We start from the raw sequence: 27,587 nt of genomic DNA, 5'->3' as shown, positions 1-27,587 counted from the left end.
TGCAGATAAAGCCCTTAAACGCTCACCCTGTGTTATTTCACAGAAGGGAGTGTTTGCTTAATTTATTAAAATATTGGTGTAAGTAGGTGTTTTCAAGCCTTAGAATTTAAGAAAAAAAATTTAAGAGGTTTGTTGGCGGGAGGAAAAACTGGAAATTTTATTGATTTAACATCTGTGCCGTGCCCGAAGATTTTCCTTCTCAGAACTACTTTTACTTGATTCTATGTATTAATCAGGGTTCTCCCATGAAATAGAACCAACAGGATGGGTGCACATATACAGACCTAGACATAGGTATAAAGGAGATATATAGGTAGAGAAATAAAGAGAGAGAATCTAAAGCCTGCAGGGCAGGATGGCAGGCCGGAGACCCAGGAAAGAAGGGATCTTGCCGTTTGAAGTCCAAAGGCAGAATTCCCTCTTGCCCAGGAACCTGTCTTTTCCTCTTGAGGCCTTCAACTGATTGGATGAGGCCCACCGACTTTATGGAAGGTGACCTGCTTTATTCAAAGTCTAATGAATTCAGTGTTAATCACATCTACCAAATACCTTCACAGCAACATCCAGACTGATGTTTGACCAAACATCTGGGCACCGAGGCCTGGCCAAGCTGGCACATAAAATGGATGATCACACTATGTTGAAAATGCGGAGCTCTTGGTTTTTTTTCCTTAAAGTACGAAGTGTTGGGTGAACCCAGGGGCTCCCAAACGAGTTGGCCAGCCTCCTTCTTGTATATGCCCACACTCCTGTGCGTCCCGGTGTCACTCAGGTAAAATGCCATCCCTTGGAAGGTCAAGACTCATGCTCCCAGGATACTGGGGCTGGGAAATCTGAAGACTCCCACAGATGGGTGTTTCCACCGGCTGCTGTGAGAGCCCAGCTTGAGCAAAGGAGGCTGCAGCTGGGCAGGATGGGCCCTCCCTCCAGCTTCCCTGGGGATGTGCTCTGATCGGGGAGCCTTCTCACTAGAAGGGCCTTGGGTGGGTGGGTGACTCAGGTCTGGGGGTGAGCCTGAGCCCCAGGCGGGCCCTTGCAGGAGCTCTCCGCATGGACTGTGTGTGTGGTAAGCCCTCTCCCCTGACTGAGGAAGCCTTTTCTGTTCAATTGCAGCCGTCCAGCAGCTTCCCAGCCTCGCCCTCCACGGACCTCTCTCTGTCCGAGGACGCACAGCCTCCGTCCCAGTCCAGCTCCAGCTTCGGGCTTCCGCCCAACGCCCCACCTCTCTATGCCCCAGCTCCTTTCCTCCCGGGGGAAAAGCCTCCCCCCTACGCACCATGACACAGAGGGGATAGATTTGAAAAATAATTTTTTTTACTTGTTAAAAAAACAAAGCAGCGTCTACAAAACCTGCTTCTGTGGCCAACCTCCTAGAGACATCAGGAGAATGTTTCAGAAGTCTGTATCCTCCTTCCCTCCCTGAGCACATCCATAGCAAGGAGAGGCCAGGACCAGGGGTGAGGACAGAGGTCCAGGTGACCGAGGCCTGGGTGACACCTCTGCTTGGCTCCTCGCCCAGCATTGAAACCAGACACCAAATGGAGCTAAAATGTTTACCTGGAGCCTCCTCGCTCTGGGGTCCTGTCGTTGCTTAGAAAAAAACAAGTTTCATTTCCTCCTAGTTAGTTATTAGTATTATCATTTTGCAAAGGGAATATGACCAGAGGTATCCATGGGTAAGGATCATTTTTAAAGGAAATGTGTTGAATGTTTATATATTTATGTGTGTCCCCAAGAAGGGGTAGGGTCTCTACCCTCAGTGCTGTGTTCTCCTGGCATTTATTTGCTCAGAACAAAAAGACGCTCTGGCTCAAATATAAAATGCTGCTTCTAAGGCCTGCGAGCTAACTGCGGTCTGTGTGTGTGTGTTGTCTTTTCCAAATCCGCCATCACACCTGGAGAGTGGTTGCTATCCGAGGCTATGTGTTCCCTATTTAAGGCATCTTGGCTTCCAGCTGTCGTCCTTCATGAAGTGTTCTGGAGGCCACGTGGTCTGCTCCGTAGGATACCCATGAGGTTGCTGCTAAGAGTCAGTCTTTGCTCTAAGTGGCCACTGGAGTGGACAGCTTCTCAGGCCTTTCAGCCCGAGCCTGGGGTGCAGCTCTGCCTATTACAGACCAATAGCTATTGAATGAGGGCCCCATATGTGCCCGCCTGAGATAGTAGGTGAGCACAGACCTTGTAGATGATCAGATCTGGGTTGAGTGACAGACCAGAGCCCTAAATAACAGTTCTAAATCACTGAGGAAAAGAGATAGGAAGGAGGAGAAGGGGAAGGAGGAAAGAGAGGGAGGGAAAGGAGCATTTTTTAAGACACAGTCTCCTGCTCCCCCTGCTGGCTGTGAATACAGTTCTGTCTAACACAAAAGACTCTTAGCCCCGTATGGAAAATCTCACGTTCAATTTTCTGAGCACATAGAGTTTCCTCTAAAAAAGGCAAACACGCATGTGCAAATAAGGAAGCGACACACGTGGAATATAGCAAACGCTGGGTGAGGCAGGCCCCAGGAGTCTGGCTAATTGATCTTGAAAAGGCTATAGATTAAGGAAGCAAAAGGCCTGGTCACTGGGGTGGTGAGCTGTCTTGAGTTAGTATGACTACTCTGCTGTTACATTTAGACTCTTGTGCCCAAGTGTTTTCCAGGATAAGCTGATCTGACTCTGGCCCAGCACAGCCCTGGCCTCAGCAGGACCAGGATGTGGTCCCCCACTTCCTAGCTGCAAAGACAGGAGGTGCCCACCCTCTGGTTTTTAAATGGGAAAGAAGGCATTTGTCATTAAGAGGAAAGTTCCTTTTATTAGTTGAGACTGTGGAGAGTAGGAAATGTGGCCACATGAAGACTAATGCAATGTTAGAGCTCAGAAGCAGGCCATCTGATTAGGGATCTGGGGAGTGGAAACTAGAGTGGGGCCCCTAGGCACGAAGTGCTGACCTGGCCTCTGTCTGAATATTAGTAATAATAATAAGCTGGCAGAGCCGCCATGCTACCCCTCCCCCCCCATGTGGCTGACACGTCTGGGGTCACACAGCAAGTACATCAAAGAGCAACACCCCTCTGTCTGGAGTTTAAGAACCAACACTGTTCAACCGACTCAGGAGGTCTTTGCAATCTAAGATGTTGAATCTTTCGGTAGGTTCCTTGTTCCACGAGCACATGCACAGGGGAGAAAGGTTGGCTGCAGGAATCCCAAGCACGTTCAGAGCACCTGCAGAGCCTGCAAGGGTTAGAGGCCCATCCCCCTGAGGACTAGAGATCGGGCCTCAGCAGGGTGCCCTGGGTACTAACAGCAGAGAAGCCAAGTTGCAGCAAGTTTGTGCCAACTGGACCCAGGCCACCAACCCCCGGAAGGCAGCTGGGTGCCAGAGAACACAGGGACAACCTTCGACCTCCATACATGACCCAGGGTCAGAGACATATGCAGTGGCGTCAGTATTTCCCCAGGCTATTCACGCCAGTGTTACCAAACCCACTTCTGTCTGCCCTGCGAAGTCTTTTAATCTAGACTAGAGCCAAGACTGATACAAAATATTAAGCTCCAAGGCCAACAATTTTGCTCTTGCCCACAAAAATGTCTTTATCCCTCGCCCAACCACAAAGAATGTGGATAAACTCCACTTCCAGCCTGGAGGTGGCTCCCACACTGCCCTCCAGTCCCAGCCAGTCCCTAGGACACCTCCCCCACCCCTGCACACTGCATGTACCCACACCTGGTCCCCAGTCCCTAGGACACCTCTGTCACCCCCTGCACACTGCATGTACCCACACCTGGTCCCCAGTCCCTAGGATACCTCTCCCACCCCCTGCACACTGCATGTACCCACACCTGGTCCCCAGTCCCTAGGATACCTCTCCCACCCCCTGCACACTGCATGTACCCACACCTGGTCCCCAGTCCCTAGGATACCTCTCCCACCCCCTGCACACTGCATGTACCCACACCTGGTCCCCAGTCCCTAGGACACCTCTGTCACCCCCTGCACACTGCATGTACCCACACCTGGTCCCCAGTCCCTAGGATACCTCTCCCACCCCCTGCACACTGCATGTACCCACACCTGGTCCCCAGTCCCTAGGACACCTCCCCCACCCCTGCACACTGCATGTACCCACACCTGGTCCCCAGTCCCTAGGACACCTCCTCCACCCCTGCACACTGCATGTACCCACACCTGGTCCCCAGTCCCTAGGATACCTCTCCCACCCCCTGCACACTGCATGTACCCACACCTGGTCCCCAGTCCCTAGGACACCTCTGTCACCCCCTGCACACTGCATGTACCCACACCTGGTCCCCAGTCCCTAGGACACCTCCTCCACCCCTGCACACTGCATGTACCCACACCTGGTCCCCAGTCCCTAGGACACCTCTGTCACCCCCTGCACACTGCATGTACCCACACCTGGTCCCCAGTCCCTAGGATACCTCTCCCACCCCCTGCACACTGCATGTACCCACACCTGGTCCCCAGTTCCTAGGACACCTCTGTCACCCCCTGCACACTGCATGTACCCACACCTGGTCCCCAGTCCCTAGGACACCTCCTCCACCCCTGCACACTGCATGTACCCACACCTGGTCCCCAGTCCCTAGGACACCTCTGTCACCCCCTGCACACTGCATGTACCCACACCTGGTCCCCAGTCCCTAGGATACCTCTCCCACCCCCTGCACACTGCATGTACCCACACCTGGTCCCCAGTTCCTAGGACACCTCTGTCACCCCCTGCACACTGCATGTACCCACACCTGGCCCCCCAAACCCCAGGGACAGCTCCTCTACCCCTGGCACACAGCACCTGGCCATACCCAGCCTCCACTGTACTCTGGGTACCATCCCTGGGGGGAGAGGACCATCTCGGCCAAAATCTTTGCCTCACAGGGATGGACCCTGGCCTGGCTCTGCCTGAGTCTTGAGGCTCGACAGGACCCTCAGCTCTGATGGGCACACACACACAGCTCCCCCAACCCCCGGGGTGGGTCTTCTGCTGAGTGTACCCTGCCTTATTCCTGATTGCAGATTGCAGTACACACTCAGGGAACCTGGGCTGGAGGCTACTGACGGGTACAGGGTTCCCTTGTGGTGCGACAGAAATGCTCTGGAACTAGGTAGTGGTGATGGTTGCACAACCTTGTGACTTAGCTAAAACCCACCAAATTTTCTACTCTTAAAGGGTGAATACTATGGTGTGTGAATTGTATCTCAGTGCAAAAGGGGTGTGACAGGAAAGCCTGTGAAGTACTGAGAGCAGTGGCAGGGTATAGCACATGCTCAGCTAGCAAGATAGTTACCATCACTGTCACCGTAAAACATGACCCTTAGTCCGGTCCTGAGCAGCCTGTGGTCAGCCAACACTGCCCTGCCCTCCCTACTCCTGCCGTGTCCCAAACTTCTGCAGCCTGATTCTGCCACTGCTGGTGGTGGGGATGAAAACACAAAGGTGGCAGGGGCAGAGATGCCCTCTGAATTTTAGGGGAAATGCTGGGCCAATCTGCTCTGACTCACAGGAGATAAAAGTTCAGGGGGCCGAGTTCTCACTCAATTAGTGACTTTTTAGGTGGCAACAGTTATATATGTATTTCCCTTTCCCATTTTCTAAAACTTTTTAACTGATGAATCAACATTGTCACATTGTTATCACCCAAAGTCCATCGTTTTTGTTAGGGCTCATTCTTGGTGTCGTACCCTCTATGGGTTTGGACAAATGTATAACGACACGTATCCACCATTGCGGTATCATACAGAGTAGTTCCACTGCCTTTAAAATCCTTTGTGCTCCTCCTTTTCCTGCCCCCTCCAACCCCTGACAACCATTGATCTTTTTAGTGTCTATAGTTTTGTCTTTTTCAGAATGTCATATAGTTAGAAATCATACAGTATGTAGCCTTTTTACATTGCCTTCTTTTTTTTCCTTTTTAAAGATTTTATTGGGGAAGGGGAACAGGACTTTATTGGGGAACAGTGTGTACTTCCAGGACTTTTTTCCAAGTCAAGTTGTTGTCCTTTCAGTCTTAGTTGTGGAGGGCGCAGCTCAGCTCCAGGTCCAGTTGCTGTTGCTAGTTGCAGGGGGCACAGCCCACCATCCCTTGCGGGAGTTGAACTGGCAACCTTGTGGTTGAGAGCCCGCGCTCCAACCAACTGAGCCATCTGGGAGGCAGCTCAGCTCAAGGTGCCATGTTCAATCTTAGTTGCAGGCTGCGGAGCCCACCATCTCTTGCAGGACTCGAGGAGTTGAACCAACAACCTTGTAGTTGAGAGCCCACTGACCCATGTGGGAATCGAACCGGCAGCCTTCGGAGTTAGGAGCATGGAGCTCCAACCGCCTGAGCCACCAGGCTGGGCCCCACATTAGCTTCTTTGACTTAGTAATACACATCCAAGATTCCGCGAGTCTTTTCATGGCTTGATAACTCGTTTAATTTTAGTACTAATAATATTCCATTGTCGGGGTGGACCACAGTTTATTTATCCATCACCTACTAAAAAACATCTTAGTTGCTTCCAAGTTTAGACAGTTATGAATAAAGCTACTATAAACATCTATGTGCAGGTTTTGTGTGGACATAATTTTTCAACTTCTTTGGGTAAACACTAAGGAGCACGATTACTGGATCATATGGAAAGAGTATGTTTAGTTTTGCCAGAAACCAGCAAACTGTCCTCCAAATTGGCTACTCCTTTGTGCAGTCCCATCAGCACTGAATGAGCAGCATTTGGTGTTGTCGGTGTTCTAGATTTTGGTCACTACAGTAAGTGTTTATGGTATCTCCGTATTGTTTTAATTTGCATTTCCCTGATGACTTATGATTTAGAGCATCTTTTTATATGCTTATTTGTCATCTGTAATATCTTCTTTGGTGAGGTGTCTGGTAAAATCTTTGGCCCATTTTTAAATGGGGTTGTTTGCTTTCTTATTGTTGAGTTTTAAGTTCTTTGTACGTTTTAGATAACAGTCCTTTATCAGATGTGTGTTTTGCAAATATTTTCTCCCAGTCTGTGGCTTACCTTTTCATTCTCGTGACAGTGTCTTTTTCAGAGCAGAAGTTTTAACTTTAATGAAGTCCAGCGCCTCAAGTCTTTCTTTCATGGATTGTGCCTGTGATGTATCTAAAAAGTCATCGCCACATCCAAGGTCATCTAGATTTTTCTTGTGTGCTGTCTTCTAGGAGTTTTATCGGTTTTGTGTTTTATATTTAGGTCTGTGATCCATTTTGAGTTAATTTTTGTGAAAGGTATAAGGTCTGTGTCTAGATTCATTTTTTGCATGTGGATATCCAGTTGTTCCGGCACCATTTATTGAAAAGACTGTCTTTGCTCTATTGTATTGCCTTTGCTCCTTTGTCAAAGAGCAGTTGACTGTGTTTATGTGGGTCTATTCTGAACTTTCTATTCTTGATCGATTTGTTTATTCTTTTGTCAATACCAGGCTGTATTGATTACTGTCGCTTTATAATAAGTCTTGAAGTCAGGTAGCTTCCTCCACTTTGTTCTTCTTGAAGTTCTCCATTTTAATATAGCCCATTTTAAAATCTTTTATCATTAGAACATTTTGTTTTTCTTAAGAAATGTTTCTCTACCCTACGTTATGAAAACATTCTTGTATCATGGGGGTCGGCAAACTTTTTCTGTAAAGGGCTAGATAGTATTTTAGGTTTCTTTAAGGACCGGTAGGTGTGTAGGAGATACTCAACTCTATTTTAGCCATTTTAGTACAAAAGAAGCTGTAGACAATAGTAAATTAATGGGTGTGACTGTGTCCAATAAAGCTTTTTTAACAAAAACAAAGCTAGATCACACAGGGCCCACAAGCTATAGTTATACATTATCTTCTAAATGCTTTATAGATTACTTTTAAGCTTAAATATGTACTCTGCCTGGAGTGAACTTTCTGCCTTATATGAGGTAGGGGTCAAATTTCCTTTTTTTTTTTTTTTTTTTTTAATGCAGTGATGATTTTGAATCCAGGGGACATCTGACAATGTCTGGAGACATTTTTAATTGTCATAAGTGCATGTGTGTGTTGGGTGGGTATGGTGTACTATTGGCATCTAATGAGTAGATGGCAGGAATGCTACTAAGTGACCTAAATGCACAGAATAGCCCTCCACACAAAAAAGAATTCTCTATCAATAGTGTCCTAAACACACACACAAAGAACAACAACAACAACAAATTATTACGGCTCTTCTATTAGAAAAAAATCTCTGAAATCAACTCAGACCATAAGTATGTCAACAACATAATACAGTTCATACTCCATCCGCGTCCTCCCAGCATTCTCCCAGCTCCTCCCAGCTCCTCCTCCATAGAGCAGACTCAGAAGACATGAAACAGCCTCCTCTGCAGCCCAGCCCTGCCTGGCCGGGCTAGCAGCGAGGACACCAACCTGGCTGGCACAGCTGGGAAATGTATCGCAGCATTTGGCTCTGTATTTGCTAGAAGCTTTTTCTTGGCAAGAGTTAGAATAACCTCTGGCACCCAAGTGGAAATCTAAGGAAACCACACCAGGAAACAGATGTGTGCCTAGCTCTCCCTGGTAAGGAGATGAACCAAGGTGGTGAGAAAGCCCTTAAGATGCTGGGCTCCGTTATGTGCGTCTGTGAGGCTTGCAGACTGTTCAGCCCAGAGCTCAGCATGTGTCCTCCCTGCTTTTGGCCGTCCTGGCCTTCTCGAGAGGATTGAGGCTGGCTGGAGGAGACTTTCAGATGGCCAGGGGAGCATTCCATAAGAACATTCCAGAGCCGCCTCCACAGTGAACAAAACTCAGAGAGCACTGCGGGAAATGCTGCAGTGACAGGGTGAGAAACAGATCAGGCCCCCACACTGGCTTTGGGTTCCTGCAGCTGTAGGAGGCCAGCTTGGTGGGCAGCATGGTGGCACTGTGCTTCCCACACTTCTCAAAGCTGTGCTCAGACAGCTGGAGGTGCAGGGAGAGATGGGCATCAGAGTTGGGGTGAGACCTCCTGCTCATTGAGTAGAGGGCATCCCTGCCTGGGTCCTCCTGCTCAACACCAGAGTTCCCAGGAACTGGACCATCAGGCCCCAGATGGATGGCCTGACGTTACGTCAGACTGCTCTAAGCCCCGACCTGATCAGCCTAGCCAACCAGGCCACTTGCCTGTCCCGGAGCCAGCACAAGGGGCCTGAGTTTGGGGTCCACTTACAGTGTGCACATGTCCACCTCTGTCACAGAACAAGAGTGGGAAAACCCAAGAGGCTGGGTGAGGACTGTCCTTCCACACAGGACTTTGGCTAGAGATGGATGTTTCATGAGGACATGGTTGATTGGAGCGGCTCAGAGACTGCCTGACATGCGCTCTCCAAACGTCTCTTATTTCTCATGTGCTGATGTGGAAAATTACCTGAAGAACCTCTTAGACTAGTTTTCTGAAGTCCTGAGTCAACAGGACTTCCATCCAGATGTTGCCAAAAGTTTAGAAAGAACAACAGAAAGGATGCAGCCAGCATAGCCTGTTGGAGCTGTGCCATGTCCCCATGGTGTGCTGGGCAGAGGGGGTGTCCTGACACACACACGGGATCGTGGGGTGGACTGGGGAACAAAGGAGTGTGTTCAGGGCAGTAGGAGCCCCAAACATAATGGTGAATGCACCCGCAGCTACTCTGGCTAGCCCAGCTGTGACTTAGGGGGCCTGACCACCTCCGCCTCCTGTTTATTCATCTTTGTATCTTCACACCTCACTTTATTCATCTTTGAGGTAGGCTTGGCCTGGAGTGTGGGGATCCCTCCTGATGGGTGTCTGTGATTTCCAGCTTCTCCCAGTATCGTGGGAATCCCCACCCCTTCAAGGGTATGCTATCCACCAGGTAAAGAGGGAAAATGTCTCCTCCTACCTGGTGCATTTGGAGTCATTCCACCTCAGCAACAGCCGGGCAGGGGCCTCTGGTACAGTCCTTGAGACCATGCCCCTCTTTTCTAGAAATCTAGAGGGGAATTTCTCTTCCTCCAGTGGCGCCACGGCCCACTTTGCTTTTCGTGTGCGCCTCATGTAGCTGTGGGTGGATTCTTCAGGCTTTTACCTTCCCTTACAAACCCTGCTTATCTCCGGTTCAAGTTGTGACTTATACACTCACCTTCAGCAGCCAGGAGGACGTGAAGACACCCAAACCCAGACTGCCTGATTCTGTGCTTAGTTAACGAGGCTTTTAGGAATTAACTCCTTGATGAGAAATGACAGGGCTATGGGACACTTAACTGCCTCCTGAGGAATAAGATCTGAAAAGAAAACACAGCCGCAACTTGCTTGACTGCCTCAGAAGAATTTGTCTTGCAGGAACCATTCAGTCATCAGCTACAACCCCCACCAGAGGCGGGAAACGTCTCTGGGACCCTCTGCTTGAAATCCTGCTGCAATGGCCCCACCGGCTGTGGGCACAGGCCCCCTCCCCAGCAGTCATATCAGGCACAGAATGCACATGTCCCACTGTAGCTTCTGACCTCAAGTCTTGGTATCCCCCGAGGACCACAAGCCTCTGTGACTTTTGCTGTCTGTCAGTTTGAGGACGGTCTACTCCACCACCCGTCAGGTACAGACCAGGAGCCTGGCACAGTGGGAGCTGCAAGTAGAACCAGGTCTCCTGATGCCAGCGCACTGGACACCAGACCAAGTGCCACGTCAGCTCTGCTCACAGCCTCTCCGAGAAAAGGTGGAGCTGAGAGGTGAAGGGGTTTGTCCGGAGAGGAATGCGCAGGTACTGCCCCTGCGCTGTTTCATTTATCCACCGCTGCTGCCCTGCTCTAGAGGGGCACCCAGGGGCCAGCCTGCCTCTTCCTGAGTAAAGTGGACTTATCTCTTTTACAGACTGGCCAGCTCTGCGCAGGGTCAGCATTAGGGCAATTCCAAAAGTCACAGTTTGTACAAGGTCTCCCGAGGCTGCCGAACAATGGCATCAAGGCTTTCTTCTGTCCTTTTACCCCCAAGGTGCTGAGTGCTAAAGATGCAAGCAGCAGAGCCTGCCCACACAGAGTTAAAAAGGTTTCTGTAAATATTTTATTTTTCCATAGTTTTAGGTCAGAAAGAAGCATGTGGTAATAAAAATAACAGAATTATTTTCCTGGGTCCGCTCTGGCATGTGCAGACCTCCTGCCTCCACCCTCCTGTTGGCTCCATGGAGCCCAGCTTCATGCAGGATGCTTTGGAGGGGGGGGTGTGCTTCTGGGTCGTTAACATTAGTCCTCTCCACTATTTACACATATATTACAAGGCAAAGAAAAGGTCTCGAAGGAAACTCAGCTCACGAGGAGTCAGTGTTTTGGGGAGCTGCTCACATAAGGCGAGCTGGGGTGGCTGATGCCTTCCCTTCCTTGTTTTGAAAAGAAAGCGTGAGGAGTGCTTGTGGCTTCCCATCCTGCAGCGGTGGTCAGTCTAGGGGCTGGCCTGCCCGACACGGGGGCAGGAGTGTGATGTGATGTCGCTGTGTTTGTAAGAGGCCTCGTCCAGGTCCAGCGCCTTCTGGTTGACCTCTAGCGTCATGCAGCCGTGGTAGAAGGCCGTGACTGGCGCGGAGGCCACCGGCACATCTGGGCAGCAGGGAAAGAACAAACACTGTCTTAGGAGGCTCAGCTCCCTGCACTCTGCGTCCCCCACTGCGGTGCCCACACCAAGCCCTGGGCTTGCTATCCAACGGCACTGTTTCCTTTCCTTCCAGGATATTGCCATCCCAGCTTGGCTACATACCCTCAGGCAAGCACTAAACATCTGCCCGTCAGGCTTTGGCAAGATACCACCCTCCCCTTTAACCCTCCAGGACGTACACACAGATAGTCAAATCAGTTAAATAAATATTATCTTCTTGGCCCAAATGAATCATTCATGCTGCAGGGCTTGCCGGCCCTCTCTCACCCTCTTCAAAGCTTTGTTTATTAGAACTAAATGGAGTTTGTGTCTGGTAGCCAAGACAGAAATCCTGCTATCTGCAGCAAGTGAAAACCTGCGCTGAGCAATGGGCGCAAATAGCCTGGCTTACATAAGCAGCCAGCTTCTGTCTGCGTTTTTACCACTTTGTCCTGATTGCTCGGCCCATGGCCAGAGGCAACATGGGCAAGCACACTCCATCTGCTCAGTCTGTAGGAGGCAGCTGTACGTTGGCCCTTCCTGGACACAGGAGGGGCTGCTGGCTACTGCCACAGCAGCTGGACACCTGGGTTCAGGGAGACGGCCAGCCTGGGGCACTGGGGCATGGCCCGTGGTCAGCTGACCCACCCCACGGGCCCTGGCCAGAGTCACTGTGCGATGCATGCTAGGTAGTTGCTCCTGGAGGAGGCAGGGGAGGCAGGGCCGGTTCAGGCCAACACTTGTCTCCAGTAATCATGTTCTCAGACTCACCGATAAGCTGCTAAGCTGGCATTGAAAAGGAAGGCATCACAATACCAGCCAATAAACCTACCTGTATTTTCTCTTCCTTTAAAACAGAAAGTCCCTCTCAGTACAGAAGTGCCCAGGTTTAGTTTGGGGTGAGCGAGTTGGGGGATGGTCATCACAGCCTGTGCGTCCACCCTCTGAGTGTGTAGCCCACAGGGAGCCCTACCTGGCAGTCCCCCGACGAAGGTGAGCACGGAGCCCTGTAGGTGCCTCCCGAGGATGGCCAGACTCTCCTGCAGCTCCGCAGGGCTCACTTCGCTCTGTCCCTTGGTGCCATCGACTGCCAGGGTGGCCCCGCCCTTCTTCACAGAGATGGTCACCACATGCTCCTGGCCGTCACAGACCTTGATCTCCATCAGGGCCAGGGCGATGTTCTCTACGGCCAAGACGACCAGCTGCAGGGGAGAAGCACACCTAAGCATGCAGGGGTGGGGGCTGTGCAGCCCCAAGACTTGGACCCTTTCATGTCCTGTCCTGGGCTAGAGGCCTTCGTGTCTCCCCCACACTCCGAGCCCGCCTTGGGGCGAGGGTCTCCTACCACCAGGAAGTGCGCCAGGGCTCAGGAGGCCAGATTGTGTGCTCCTCGGCTTGCTGATGTGGGACTAATTTTCTACGTGTGTGAAGCAAGGGGGTCAGCCAGGAGGCCTCCAGGGCCCCCTCCAACATGTCAGAGGATGAACAGATAAAGCAACACCAGCTCAGGCCGGGAGTCAGCAGGGGAACCACACATTCCAGTCATACAGACGGATGTGCACTGGCCAAAACAGAAACTGCCTAGAAGCCATTAGTGTGCCTGTGACCAGGAACACAAGACATGTCCACTTTCCCACAAGAAACTGCCACATGACGCCACCGCCACAGAGCAGCAAGGGTGGGCAGCAAACAAACCTCCCAGGAGGCAGCTGGGCCCTGCAGCCCGCGGCGCTCATGCTGGACAGAACACGCTCCGACAACACAGCACAGAAACAAACTCTACAACACGAGCCAGCATCACACTCCGATGTCAGAGCAGAAACAGCATGATGAACTGGGCCAGAAACACGCTCGGAGAACCCACAACAGAAACTTGACAACACAGCCACTGCCCGCTCCTCCGTCGCTCTCCCCGCCTGGGTGGTCACCAGAGGTTTCCATTCCAAATGCTGGGGACTGAAGTGAAGGCGGCCCTAGACAGTGGGTAGCCCGTGCCTCGGTGGTGGAGAGTGCGCCTGGGTGCCACCTAAATCTGTCATTGCCTCATCCTGCTTAGCAGAGGAGCTCAATCGCCTTTGAGGGCAGGGTGAATTGGAGAATGTGTACCCTGCTGGGTCAGCCGTGTTTTCCCACTTTAGACAGAGGCGAAAGAATACAAAACCTATTTCTAGTGACTCAGCTAACTGTTCTCTGAGAAAACAGCAAGCCCAAGACCAGAGGTAGCTGATTAGTGCCGGGAAGCAGTAGGGAGTGGTGGGGACGGCGTTATAGTGACAGGGCAGGCCACGTGTAGGGGGCAGCTGGACTCAGCGCTTTGCCTCTGCCACCCTCAGAAGGTCCAGGCTGTGTCTGCACATCTGACTTTTCAAGAGAAATGGGAAACCTCACTTTGTTAGTGAAAGCATCTGATTTAAACATAAGTAACTAATTCAAATTGTTCTAAACCGAAGAGCTGGCCAACCGTATAGGTGCACGGTCACCCCCTTGTACAGCGGGCCCGCAGGCCCCTGGCCTCCCCCGCCCACAATGGCTTTGACGTAGAGCCCACCTGACATACAGTGTCAGGTGATCTCATGGCAACAATGCCCCAAGCCAAGTGTGGCTGGTTCAATTCTGGTGAAGGTGGGAAGAGAACTTCCAGAGGCAGAGAACAGGTGACCTGACCCCAAGAAAAGTAGTTGGCGCCCCAAGGTGGATAGCCCTGATGGTTGTTTGCTGAATGCTGTGGCAGCCCCTCTACCCTTGGGGCAGCACACAAGTGGTACCTGCTTTTTAAGCTTCTTGGTGGAGTGGTAGTCGACCAGGGCGAGGGAGAGGGCGACGGTGTGGTTGTCCCCCACCAGTGCGAACAGCACCCCCGTGTCGGTGGCTGGGCGGATCTGAGCCATGACCTCTATTTCCCAGGTTGTTTCAGTCCCGACGTCTGGAGACATTCGTGCTGCGATGAAGGCGGCGCATCAGGAAGCAATACAAACGAGGGAAAGATGAGAGTGAGCAAAACTGTACCAGCGACAGCTCCCTGCCCTGCCCTCGGTGGCACACATGCTGGCCTGGCTGCAGAAGCACGTAGGAAGCAGTATGGTAACTCAGTGATGAACTTTGAAGAAGCCATCGCTGTTTGAGCCAACCGCCCGTAGCTGGGAAATGACAAGACAACCGGGCACTTGATTCAGGCTCCAGCCAGAGTCTAATGGTACTGGGGCCAGTAGAGGACGGCTGCTTCCTTCCTGGCCATGCCAGTGCCCTGAACACCCCTTCCAGGAACTATCAGACCAGCCATTCAGACCTGCTGGAGCCGCAGGTACAGGTGTGCTACGTGGGCCGTGCACGCCACCTCCCCGGGCTCCTTCACTCCTCTCTTGCAGGATTCAGGTCTTTCCATAGAACGTGTTGGAGCTTTACAGTTCAATCCCATTGCATCTCACCTATGACTTTCAGGCAGTTCTACCAGGTTGGAAGTACTTTGGAGCATTTAAAATGCAATGCAAACGGAAGCTGCCACGAGCACCATTCCAACAGACTACGTACAATTTTATATTCTGAATTGCAACTTTTTTACTATTCTAACGCCTCAGTGGAGTGACTATTCATATGATATATCATATTTAATGCATCTAAATTAAATATGTATATACTATCTATATATATATCTTACATACACAGTTCCAAAAAATACCTTTTGGTAGAAAGGGCTGGATCTTGGTGCTCCAAGGGCAAATCCCACCCCAAGTTCCTGCCCTATGTTTGAATCATCTGCTGATGAAGAAGCCAGAGGAAAACCTCCACCCTCTTGGTTTTTAAGTGTTTCTACCTCACAAGAACTTCAAAGTCCTGATGAAGAAGTGTGTGTAGGCAGGATGACATTGACGCAATATTCGAGCTCAGGCTGATGTTAGTGTGAAGGCTGTGTCGTGACCCAGGTTTCCGTCTCTTCCCCCCTGGACTGTGAGCTCCTCGAATTACGTGTGGGTCCTCGTCCCTTATAGCCAGTCCTCATTAATTGTTCATTGAATTGAACGCACATGAATTGGGGGAAAATAACCAAACACACACACACACACACACACACACACACACACACACACACACACACAGCATTTTCCTCTGTTAACAAGTTTTCCCTTTATTGGTGAAGGGAGAAGAATGTTGTGAAGGGAGAAGAATGTTCTCTGGGAAGTGTCCCCACTGATGGGATTTAGGCACATGGCTGGTAGTCAGCGCCTTTTTAAAGGCACCAGCACCTCAGCTCTCCTTGGGAAATTGTCTCAGACACCGTGTGGGATTTACCACACACCCACTCCCGCCCAGGGTGTCTCAGCCCTTGAGACCCAGTACATCCAAACCAATTTTGAACTGCTGCAGAGGGAAAGCGTACAGAACCTGTAATTTCCCAGTGAGTCTTTTCTGTATGGTAAAGTGGACATGAATGGTATAGGTCAAGATTTATTAAAAACGCATAGAGTTGTAAAAATCATTCGGAGTTCGCTGTCATAGAACTTACAGGTCAAAGCCATACAGCAAAGATGGTACACAGACTACCATGCGTCCAGGGGTGGGAGTGTTGGCAGTCATTGGAGATTATACCTGCAATGTCTTTGTTACACCATGAAAAATGTTTCTATTAAATGAAAAAAGAATTAAATGTTTTATATCACATGATTTTTATATTCAACATTATGGTGATGTTCTCGATTTGTATGTATAAAGATGAAGACTAAAGGAATAATGTATGTATTGTATTAGGAGGTGCAATTAGGAGTGAGTGGTTCTTGTATCAAAAATACCTCTAAGGACATGGAATGCTTCTGACAATCAAAGCAAAGATACAAAGCGGGATGGTGATACAGAGCTCTGAGGATGGCCTGTCTTGCTAAGGAGGGAGGACCAGGTGTCCTCTCCTCCGAGCTCACCAGATCGTCCTTGAACTTGGAGGTTCCACTAGGGGCTGGAGGTGACATGTGAGGTGAGGTCTGAAGGAGGGAGTGTGCTGCCTGCCATCCTGAGTGGATGAGCAGAGGGAAAACTGAGTGTGAGTGTTTGACCATACAAAGCTCAGAATTTAGGAACAGAGTGGAACACTTGCAATGTAGGAATGAGAAGAGAGGCACGGCATAGCCAGAAATGGCCCCAGGAGAGATGGCCATTGCAGCAGTGTCGGGAGGCTGGGTAGCAGTGGGCTACGGAAAAGGGAGCATGTGGAGTCCCACAGAGCCTGCCTAGACCAGGGTGGCAGGCAGGAGCCCCAGAGGCCCAGGGAGCTCCCTTAAGAGCTATTAGACAGACAAGGCTCTGGATGTGGGCTCCACGGGAAGGCTCCAGGGAGCTTGGGAACCCGCCCTGAAGAGCTTGCACAGTTCTGTGCATGTATATTTTCCTGGGCCAGGATACATGGTTCTCCTAACATTCTCAAGCTCAAAAGCCACTAAGATCTAGGAACCCAGGCGTAGTGACAACAATAAGGGCTCCAGCTGGTGTATACTCAAGAAACAAAGATTAATTTAAAGCCTATCTACTGTGTTTCCCCGAAAATAAGACCCAGCCGGACAATCAGCTCTAAAGCATCTTTTGGAGCAAAGCTTAATATAAGACCCTGTCTTATTTTACTATAAGACTGGGAATATAATATAATATAATATAATATAATATAATATAATATAATATAATATAATATAACATAACATAATATAATATAATAAATGTAATATAATATAATATAAAACTACTGGGTTTTATATATTAATATTTGCTCCAAAAGATGCATTAGAGCTGATTGCCCGGCTGGGTCTTATTTTCGGGGAAACACGGTCAAGCAAAAGATTAGGGAAAATCTTGTGAGTCCAGAGTCAAACAACACAATTGCTTATCCATCCACCACCAATCCACACTGTTCTTGCTGACATCCTCAGAAAAGTGTTTCTATCGTTGGGCTATTTATAACATATGTGATTTGGAACATTAATTCATCTCACGTAAAGTTTATGTTTAAGTGAATGCTCATTGATCAGCGCGTTAGGATTATTTGTTTTGGCTGTAGATTGTCACTAATTTGATAATAAAAGGAAAGAGATAGATGTGCTGTGTTTGAAGCAATTAAGGGCCCTGCCCGCTTTACAGAAGCTGGGGGATGCTGGCCCGACTGTCTGCAGTCACTCCCTAAACGAGGGTCACTGATGGACAGGGATTTCCAACTAACCTCAGGCCCAACCCCTCCACTTCCCCACACATACGCTCAGTGTGTGCAAACAGTGTTTGGGGGCCCTGGGCCCACCCACACCTGCCCACACCCTCTAGTCTGCCCCATTTCCCGCCTTCTTTCTGCTACATGTACATATCACACACCAGCTTCATGTTGCTTTTGAGTTCATTTTCCTTCTCCGGGTATAAATGAAAACCTCCTTTGTTGCTTTCAACATTGGCTTGATAAGCCTCAATTCTTTTGAGAATGTCAGCCTTCCTGGCAGGGTTACTGGACTGGGCCACCTGCTTCTACTCAGATGGCCCTTTCTCCCCCTCCAGTTCTTCCCTTTCTTTTAAAACTTGAGTTCACTGGAGTTCTCGAGGCTGTCATACCGTGACTTTTAGGTACTGCCCCTTTTTTCCTCCTCCTGTGTCACTGGTGATTGCAATGGCAAATACACTTTTGAGAGCTTCTCCATCCGCCTGGACAGACTTAGGCTTGTGTTGTCTCAGAACTTTCTGCAAAGCACCCTCTTAGATACTTCACATCCTACCGAGACTCCCTATCTCAGCCACCACAGCACGAGCAGGTCAGCGTCTTCTCTCCATCTGTCATTTCTGGCTCACTGGCTAACTCGGAGCAGATGAGGAGTGGTGCCCCTGGGAGGTGGGGCCTGTGCTCTATCGGCCACAGCCTGCCCCAGAGCCCGTGGTGAGCACCAGCTTATCCCTGACACTGCCATCCCAGGTCAGAAGCTGTTTCTTGGTGTTTCTCTTTTTTAGTATATATTGGCTTAAAGCACAGCCACAGCCATCCCAACGCAGGAGCCAAGACTTACCGTAATCCAGGCTATAGAAAGCAAATCCATTCCCAGGGTAGAAGGACCCTTTCTCTGTCACAGAGAAGCACTGCATTTTCGTGTTCACTTTCACTGTTTCTTGGATGGCAGTGTTTTCACCATTCAACCAGTTCCAGCTCCTCATACAGCCATCTAGACGAGGGTTTATCTGGAAAGACAGAGAAATCCCAGTGGCTTCGTAGGCGCCACATAGACTCCCAGATACCATGACGAGAGGCCAGGTGGCTGGTGCCACCCTCGTCAGACCAACGGGGCACCTTGTTGGCTCAGGCACGTGGAAATCACTGCAAAACGGACAAAATAACCTCTACTTGTAGAGGTTATTTATTTCACAAAAGGGCTCTGCACTTGAAAAATGATCACTGCAGGCTACCTTTGAGTGCAGCAAATGCAATGCATCCTCTTTCCATCGCAGAGTAAGAAGAACATGACATGTATCGTGTGGTGAACCCCACTGCCTGCATCTCATAAAACACACTCCTAAAACAGAGTGAAGAGCACTGACTACCTACTAAAAAGATGTGGGACGAGGTGACACTATAGAGCAGTTGTGCCTGTATAACTGTATGTTCTTGCCCAGCACCCAAGAAGCACCTGTGGAAATGTCAGTCCAGGGGTTGGGAATATTAATTCCAGCCCAGCCATCCACTTGCTATATGGTTTTGAGCAAACGAGGGTACCTCAGCTCTTATCTGTAAAATGAGGAGGCACAAGGAGTGTGAACAGGAAGTATGGGATGGAAGCCCTAGAATGGAGTCTGATACTAGAGGGTGTGTGCAGGACACCCCTCACACACCCCTGGGAGGGAAGACAGTGCTAATACCACCCACCATTCAGAACACCAACATGCTCATAACTCATTCCTCTTGTTGGGTGAAATCACCACCACAATACCAAGGGTTCTGACACCAGCATGCTGGGAGATGGGGAAACACAGACGAGGGAGAGAAGGCTTGTGGTGTAGGGAAGGGTGAGAAAGGGCAGGACTGACCTCCCCATTAGGTCTTTTTCTCCTATGGAAATCCTGGCAGGGTTAAAAACCCAAATGTTCCTAGGACTTGTCCAAAAAAGTTGACTGCTTAAAGGAAATTTTCGTTGTGTTTTGTCTCCAATGCAAAAGAGACATTATTGTTATCAATTCAGATGAAAACTCAAATGAGTCTCATAGAAAAAGATGGTGAGATTAACGATCTAAGCTGCACCCTGCTGCTTGTTCATTTCTAGGAAAACTTGACCTTCCTCTGGGTCCTTCGCAAAACCTGGGTAGTGCTAAACACAGGGCAGCTCATGGCTAGACCTTGTCCTCAGACCGATTCCAGGCTCTGAGCCCAGGGACGAATGACGGCACTTACAGGCTGGACAAGGTCTTTCTCCTTGAAAGGAATGCCTCCCACGGTAAGGTTCAGATGGTACAGTCCTTTGTCCAGCTGAAACAGATCCCCAGCCACTGCGATCTTCATAACTGCATCCTTGTTCACCTTGATGACCAGATTCTGCTCCAGCTCCTCAATGGAGATCTGAAGAAAACCAGCACTTTGAGAGGTGGGAGTGTACCTTCTGAGGGGCACCCAACTTCAGGGTGACCACATTCATCACCACCTAGGACCAAGAGACACCCAGACTCAGGGGGGACATGTTTCCATCACAACCAAGAGCCAAGAGACACCCCAACACAGGAGGACAATGTCCGTCACCACCAAGGACCAGGAGCACCCAACCTCTGGTTGACTACACTCATCACCTATACCTCCTTCCCTCCTGTGTGTCCACACAACTTCCACGCAGCCGGTGGTGTGGCTCAGGCCCTGACAGGTTCCCCCCCAGCACCGCCTCCCCTCAGTTCCACTCCCTACAAGGGAACCCGCTTGGAGCCACTTTTCTCATCTCCTGTGTCAGGGCCCTTCCCGAAGCCTCAGCCAGGGAGTAGGAATTGCGCCCGACATCACTGCCTCACTGGGTCAGCCCTGATGTCACCACCTCACTGGGTCAGGCCTTATGTCACCACCCCACTGCGTCAGCCCTTAAGTCACCACCCCACTGCGTCAGACGTTATGTCACCACCCCACTGCGTCAGCCCTTATGTCACCACCCCACTGGGTCAGGCCTGATGTCACCACCCCACTGGGTCAGCCCTGATATCACCACCCCACTGGGTCAGCCCTGATGTCCCCACCCCACTGGGTCAGCCCTGATGTTGCTGCTTCCCCATTTTTGTCCTTCCTATCCTCAGCTGTACATCATTGAAAACAGGAAAACACATTTTATTTCTAAATTTACAACAGTTAATTCAGTGCCTGGCATACACTGAATGCTGAATGAACACGAGTTCATTCTAAAACTTTCCATTCTTTTCTACTTTCCAGTAGAAAATTTAAAAATCCATCACTCAATACACTGTGTATCTTCCTAACACTCTAGCGTCTATCATTTCCTTTGGGCTAACGTGGAGAAACATCTAGGTACCTGGGTTTGAATTTGGTCCAAAGAATGTGCTGTTTGTGTGTGAGGGGCTGCTGGGGCAGGGACTGGTTAGAAAGGGGAGAATGGAGACAAATCATCACGGAGCTGACCCTGACCCTGCTGTTCGATGACCAGGTCATGTCTCGGGTGGGGCAGCTGCTGTGATCAACTGGGCATGCTTCCTCCAACTTTCTCACTTTGGGGCACCCTCCCCGGCCCCACCCACCACCCCTTGTGCCCCACAATGGCGAGGCACTGAGTTCCCTCATGTGGAGTGTCTGCTTCCTCACCCCCTGAGGCTGCTTTCTTCCAGGTGTATTGTTTTATCTGTAGCTTTGCTGATGGCACCCTTCTCGCTGCTTTGGAGATACTCGTGCTTTAAGAAGTCAGGAAAGAAGGAACTAAACATTACTTGACAGGATGGAAATGTTAGCAAACGTCTACAATGTTTTTATTCACAGAGGCCGGGGTGAAATTTTCCATTTTATCTTCACTTCTGAAGGAAAAGAGAATGCTTTTCCCATTTATCTTTCAAGTATTTACTTCTAAAAGCCCACTTCCAATTAAGCAGCCTGTTGTATCGCAGGCCGCTTTGCTCCAGGCATTGGGATGCAGGAGAGGTCAGAGTGCTCCAAAGCCAACAGTGGGGCACCTGCCCCAGGTGCAGGTCCACCCAGGACATTCTCCATAAAGAGGCACCTAAGTGTGAGTGCACTTGGCTTTCAGCAGGAACAGAGCAGACTCCGGAAGCTAGCGCCCGAGAGGGTGTCCATGTGTCACCTCTGACCCTGCCCTACACTGACAGGTGAGTTGCTGGAGCCTGGTCAGGCGGCATGTAGGTAAGAGCCAGTGCCTGGACCTCACTCCAGTGTTCTCAGCTGCAGTAGCATTCACATCTGAACTGGAGGCTTCTCTGCAGTGGGCCATTCTGTGTACCACAGAGCACCTGGCAGCCCCTGGGCCCAACCCAGTGCCAGCACCTCCCACCCACCAAACTGTCTCCAGACACAGCCAGGTGTCCCATGGTGGAATCACCCCTGCTGAGAAGCACAGTTATCGAGGTGAGAGCCACACTCTGATTACATGATGAGATAATGCCCCATCAGAGCGTAAGCTTCTGAGGGGCCTGTCCTGCCATGTGCAGTACCCATCAATGTTGAGTGTGTGAGTGCACCAGTTATTGCCCGGAGCCCTCAGCCCAGGAGACGTTAGGCCAGCCCAGGAGGGGCAATGGTGGCCATACTTACCGTCTGCCACATGCCATGGTTGATGACAGGCCCGCTGCTGGTGACGCGGCCGACACCATGGTAGCGGAGCTGCAGCTCCAGTCGGCCGGCCCGCAGACCCAGGACAATCCAGGTGCTGTCTCGATGGCCTCCAGCAAAGAAGAGGATACCTTCGGGGTCAAAGGTCCTGAAGTCGAACTCCGCCACCAGTCTGGGCGTCAACACCAAGAAACAAACCAGTTATGAAAAGGTTGGAGGCTCACGGCCTCCTTCCTTGTGAGGGAGCTCAAACCGGCCTCAGAGAGAGCAGCAGGTAAGCAGGCCAGGGCCGTGTGGCAAGCCCGGGCCAAGCCCCACCCCCACCCCACCCCAGGCACCAGACGCAGAGTTTGTCTGGGAGACACCCTGCTGGCCCGGACCAAGAGCCCTTCACCGAAACTGAACTGTGGCTGCATCTGTGCCAAGACTGAGCTGATGTCCAGAATGGCCAGGACTGTTCTGGGTGCCAGCCTGGGTACACGGGGAAGTGGAGCCATCAGACGGCCATTTCCCTGGGGCCCTCTTGGGTTGGTTTTGCTCTGTGCAAGCCACCTTCTCACCTCGTGGGCTGCAGCCTTTTGAAGCGCAGTCTGATCACTGGTGTCCCTCTGAACATGCGGCCCAGGTACAAAGACTTCATGCTTTTGGCCACATTGAAAGGCACACATGGCAAAATGTCCTGTCGGAATGGGAGCGCGGAGCGTCAGGCGGGGGCACACCCTGGTTCAGCCCCTCTCGCACTGACATCGGAACACCGGGCCTGCCCTCTGCGTCCTCCCACAGCCTCCGCGCAGCATGGGCGCCTTGCACACATGCACAGCTGGCTTGTGACGTCAGAGCCGGCTTCTTCCGGGAATGCCCAGAGTCTGTGATAACCTGAGCTGCCAGGTGAGGCTCAGCTCAGATCTCTCCGGAAGCCTCGAGCTCCTGTGCTTACAGCTGTACACCCCACAGTGCTTCTCTCTGGTATGCTACTGCCCTCCTTCCCTGCTGATTTCCCTCTTCCTTTTATTTTTTAATTATGAAACTTTTCAAACATACAAAAAAGTATAGAGAATAACTACAAAATATAGTAAAATAAATAAAATATGGAGGGCTTGGAAACTGCTGTTTCTAGAAAGTTCCCTGCTCTACGACACAGCTTCTCCACAGCCCAGGAGGACCAGAGCGGTGTGAGTCCCCAGGGGGACACTTAGCGGCCGGCCAGAGCGGGCCTGCTTTCCCCCATTCCCAGTAAGGAGGCATTGACTACACTCCCGCCTCAGAACCTGAACAAGCGTGAGGGGGCAAGGAAGTGCTCATTCACGCGTGAGTGAGTCACACTGAGGGTCCACACCACCTGCTCCGTTGTGCAGTAGGGAGTTGTAGCGATTTCAGAAATACGACCAAACGCCCAGAATAAGACAAGCACGTCTCCTATCCCACATCTTTCCATGTGGCCCCAGGAATACCAGGACTTTCAGCAAAAGCCTTTCTCCCAGCAAACCTCCCTGCCAGTGGCTAACTGGCCGCACACAGAGCCCATTTGGACAGCCCAGTCAAATGTGGCGGTCTGGCCGGAGTGTCCTGGCTCTGGGGGTGGGGGGTACTACCTCACAGGTGTTCATGTCCGCGGACAGCTTGAGGCCCCCACGTCCATTGCAGTGGCAGGTGTAGGTCCCTGGGGAGTTGACACAGGCCTGCTCGCAGCGCCCCTCTGCACACTCGTCCACATCTGCAGGCCACAAGGGAAATGTCCTCAGCCTCACTCTGGGAAATGACACATGCTTTCTATCTGATCACACATGTGGCATGCTCCCCATGTAAATGGATTCTAAACTGTGTGATTCAGGAGGCAGTCAGCCCTGAGACCTCTACTCCCACCGCTCCCCCCACCCCAGCCTCCGTGGTCATGCTTAGTGCCCAGGCCCAGCCGGTCTCAGACATCTGCACGTCCGCTGCTCTTTCCCAGGAAGAAGTTACTGCACAAGGTAAAGGAGGATGTTTGGACAAGCTAAGCCCGCGCATGCTACCAGGTCAGCATACAAAGCACATCCATGCAACCGTTGGACTGAAGGTTCTGGTGCAGGTTTGTGGCATTGATAGGTGTCCTCAGGGTTTTTGAGGGGACGAGGGACTGCTCGGGAGAGGAGACAGAGGAGGCCAGGACCCCCCATCTTCTCCCTCATGGAGTGAGCAGCCACAGGGCACCCGGCAGGAAGTTGATGAGAGAGAACGTCTCTCTGTGCTCCCCGAGGACAGGGCTGGGACTCAGCAGAGGAAGTAAGATCTCATAGGCCTGTCCCCAAATACAGCGGGTGGAGCTGAGGCTGGAGAGAAGACCGAGTCTGCCACAGGAGCACAGTAGCATTTCCTCGTTGAATCTTTTCTCTGTGTCTGCGGCAGGTTGGAGAAGGTGCCCAGTTGCATCAAGAAGCACGTTTATGCACATATGTGTGGTGTGCACACGTGTGATGTGTGGCATGTGCACTGGTATGCACAGAGTGCACATGTTTACATGTGTGTGGTGCATGTGTGTGTATGTGTATGTGTGTAGTGCAGCTGGGGATGGATACCTCGGCAGGCCTTCTCCTGGGAACTGAACTCGTAGCCCTCGTCACACAGGCAGGAGTAGGAGCCCGGCAGGTTCTTGCAGCGTGCCTCTCCGCAGGCGTCTGCGTCACTACATTCATCTACATCTGTAAGAAAAACCAGTGGACAAGACCATGGCTGTTTTCCAGATCGATAAGGACAGCCTAGGTCTACGAGCAGTGAGCCGGAGATTTGCTGCTGCCCTGGCTGGCTGGTTGAGAACAGGCCCCTAAGGGGCATCTCTAATCCCAGGTGCCCGATCTTGGCCCTGCCCTCTTCCCCTCCATTCTTTCCAGCCTCCCCTCCCCTCCCTCCTGTCCCCTTCCTTGCATCCCCTGGACTTTGCAGCCAGGGGCGAGGCTGGGGATGGGGGCACATTTCTGATTTGGGTCCCGAATGAGGTAAATTTCAGACACTGGACAGGGCACTGCTTAGCTAGGGGTGCACAGAAAATTGTTGTTTAATTCAAATAATTGCAGCACAGAAAAGTAAAAAAAAAAAAAAAGTAACCCCAGGGGCCTTTTGGACTGCAGTCCCACTCTGCATCCTTGGAGCCCTTTCTGCCTGCTGCCCTGCAGGCATCCCCAGGTACCCTGGCCTGGTCTCCACCACAAGGCCTCCACTCTGCTCACACCCCCTCTGTCCATTGAAAATCAAACACCTCAGTAATGATATATCTTCAAGGCTCTGTCCTGATGTTTCCATTCACTCTGCCACTTTGGCAACAAACTAGCAGAAACACCCTGCAGTTAAAAACCCACTTCCTTCAGCAACAGAAAGAGTATCTACAAAGTGCAATAGTTCGTTCAAATAGCATTGCAATTCCTCAGATAGCAACATAAGTATCACAAAGCTTTGCAACCATTCCTAATTTTGTTACAAGGGCAGTTTACCAGAGGCTTTCAAACATCAAAACTGTGACATTGCTCATGGATGGTAGGAATGAGCCAACACAAACAGCACGTATTACCCAAGAGGAAGTTTATAAAACTTCAGAGTACTTTATCAGGATTGATCTGTGGTGTTGCTTCTGAACCTGTATTTTATTTCAGGAGCCAGGCAGGCCAACACCATGTCTGGGAGCTTAGAAACCTGGCTTTCTTTCAGCAAGTGCAGGGGTGAGTCCAGACGGCACCAGCCATACCAGGGACACCAAGCAGAGCACCTCTGGGAGCAGGGAGGAGACTCTGCTCTCCTGCGTGGGCGCCACACTCACTCTTGGGGCTGCAGGGCATGGGGCTACCCTCTCAGAGCGGTCGCCCTGTACAAAGGATGGCTCGTCAGGGCCAACTGACCACAGTTGATAAGATCCTGCCACAACTGCAGGAAAAGCTCCAGGGCCACCTGCATGCTCTGTCAGCCTCACTGGCTCCAGGAAAGCTTCTGATCTGGGCGGATGATTGGCCTCTGGATGTTCCCGAGTCGGCAGCCAAGAGCGCCTAGTGACCTGTCCCCACAGGCTGGGCCTGGCAGTTAGACAGAATGGGCACTGTTGGCCCCTCCATGATGTCCCTAAACAGGAGTCCTCAAGCCCTAGCTTCTCAACAGCACTTGCAGGACCTGCTAAACCAGGATGGCCCACCCCCAACTTTCTGACTCAGGTGGCAGAGAGGACATAAGAGGCTGCATTTCTCACAATTCCCAGAGGCTGGCCTGGAACACCTGTGGGGAATGGGCTGCACAGAAGCACTAGGGAAGGACCTGGGCCTGGGACTCCCTCCTGATGGGAGGGTGTCCTTCCCACATCCCAGGGGACCTAGCACTGGGTTGTCCCTTCCCACAAGAAACAGCAAGCAGATGGATCCCTGAATCGCATTGTGTCCATCGTGACCCCAAGTCATCTCACTTTCTTCTCCTACAGCAACCGTATTGCCACAGAGCCTGCTGCAATGCAGTGGGTAGCGCTGGGGGCCCAGACCAGGCCCCAACCTCCTCCTTGGCACCTCCATGGCCTTAGCCCTCTCCACTCCCTCCTCCTTTCTCCTCAGCCGTCCTGACTTTGCCCATTGAAGAGGCCACCATTCAACTGTTAACCACAGAGTGCAGTGATACAGGAAAGCTGCACATGGGCAGGCAGGCAGATGGTGTTTCCGTGCCCAGGCCCAATCTCAATGTATGCGCTTTGGCCAAGGTGCCCACCAGCCCTGAAATAGGTGCCAAGCCCCCTCCTCCACTGGGGCCCTCATTTGCTTGTTCCCTTAGGAGAGGTACCAGCCCGACCCTCCTGCCCGGGGCTGCCCCGTCCCTTCCTGCAGCCAACAAGAGATGGTGGAGAGTCCTGAGCCCCAATCTCATTAGCCCAGTGCCACTTTTCTCATGCTGTGCATGGACAGTGCTTGAAGCAGTGGTGCATGGACCCCCACTTCCTCCCTCCCAGCATCTCACGATCTGACCCAGAAGGCATGATGAAAAAGTCCAGTCTTGTCCATGGGTCACGTTCCCTATAGCCTCCCGTGCCTGGGTCTGGGGTCCCAAAGTCCCCAAAGAAATAATGATGGCCAAGAGAAGAGAGGTGTGTGACAGCCAGTATCTGCAGGCACACCCTGAAACCTGGCCGCAAGGGTGGGGCTTCTACCATCAACTAATTATTAATCTGTCATGCTAACAAGAGTGCCTTGTAGCCCCCTGACCCAGGTAGGTGCATAACCCCACTGTCCCACATGCTGTCCTGGGGGAAAAG

The 27,587-nt window shown here is 51.2% G+C and overlaps 2 protein-coding genes across 15 annotated transcripts in view; one reads left to right on the top strand and one right to left on the bottom strand.

Moving 5' to 3' along the window:
• Positions 1-16,244, top strand: part of TMEM255B (transmembrane protein 255B) — a 50,777-nt gene extending 34,533 nt beyond the window's left edge. For 8 of the 14 annotated variants that reach the window (XM_081045915.1, XM_081045912.1, XM_081045909.1 and 5 more), the window contains one exon: positions 1,114-1,846. In XM_081045915.1, coding sequence (XP_080902041.1) covers positions 1,114-1,281 — 168 coding nt within the window. In that variant the 3' untranslated portion in view covers positions 1,282-1,846. Of the gene's footprint in view, positions 1-1,113; positions 1,847-14,478 lie in introns of those variants that run through there. The other 6 variants (XM_081045916.1, XM_081045906.1, XM_081045907.1 and 3 more) reach the window with 4 other exon arrangements.
• GAS6 (growth arrest specific 6) overlaps positions 7,945-27,587 on the bottom strand; it is a 44,847-nt gene continuing 25,204 nt past the window's right edge. Inside the window, exons 7-15 of the mRNA XM_081045904.1 lie at positions 24,892-25,014; positions 23,929-24,050; positions 22,897-23,015; positions 22,319-22,508; positions 19,964-20,128; positions 18,591-18,759; positions 14,340-14,512; positions 12,548-12,776; positions 7,945-11,540 (exon numbers count right to left, since the gene is read on the bottom strand). Of these exons, the coding sequence (XP_080902030.1) occupies positions 11,386-11,540; positions 12,548-12,776; positions 14,340-14,512; positions 18,591-18,759; positions 19,964-20,128; positions 22,319-22,508; positions 22,897-23,015; positions 23,929-24,050; positions 24,892-25,014 (1,445 nt within the window). The 3' untranslated portion in view covers positions 7,945-11,385. The remainder of the gene's footprint in view (positions 11,541-12,547; positions 12,777-14,339; positions 14,513-18,590; positions 18,760-19,963; positions 20,129-22,318; positions 22,509-22,896; positions 23,016-23,928; positions 24,051-24,891; positions 25,015-27,587) is intronic.

The sequence above is a fragment of the Rhinolophus hipposideros genome, assembly GCF_964194185.1.
Source record: "Rhinolophus hipposideros genome assembly, chromosome: 4".
NCBI lineage: Eukaryota > Metazoa > Chordata > Mammalia > Chiroptera > Rhinolophidae > Rhinolophus > Rhinolophus hipposideros.
Note: the sequence above shows the minus strand (reverse complement) of the source record. Positions and strands in the feature narration are given on the sequence as shown.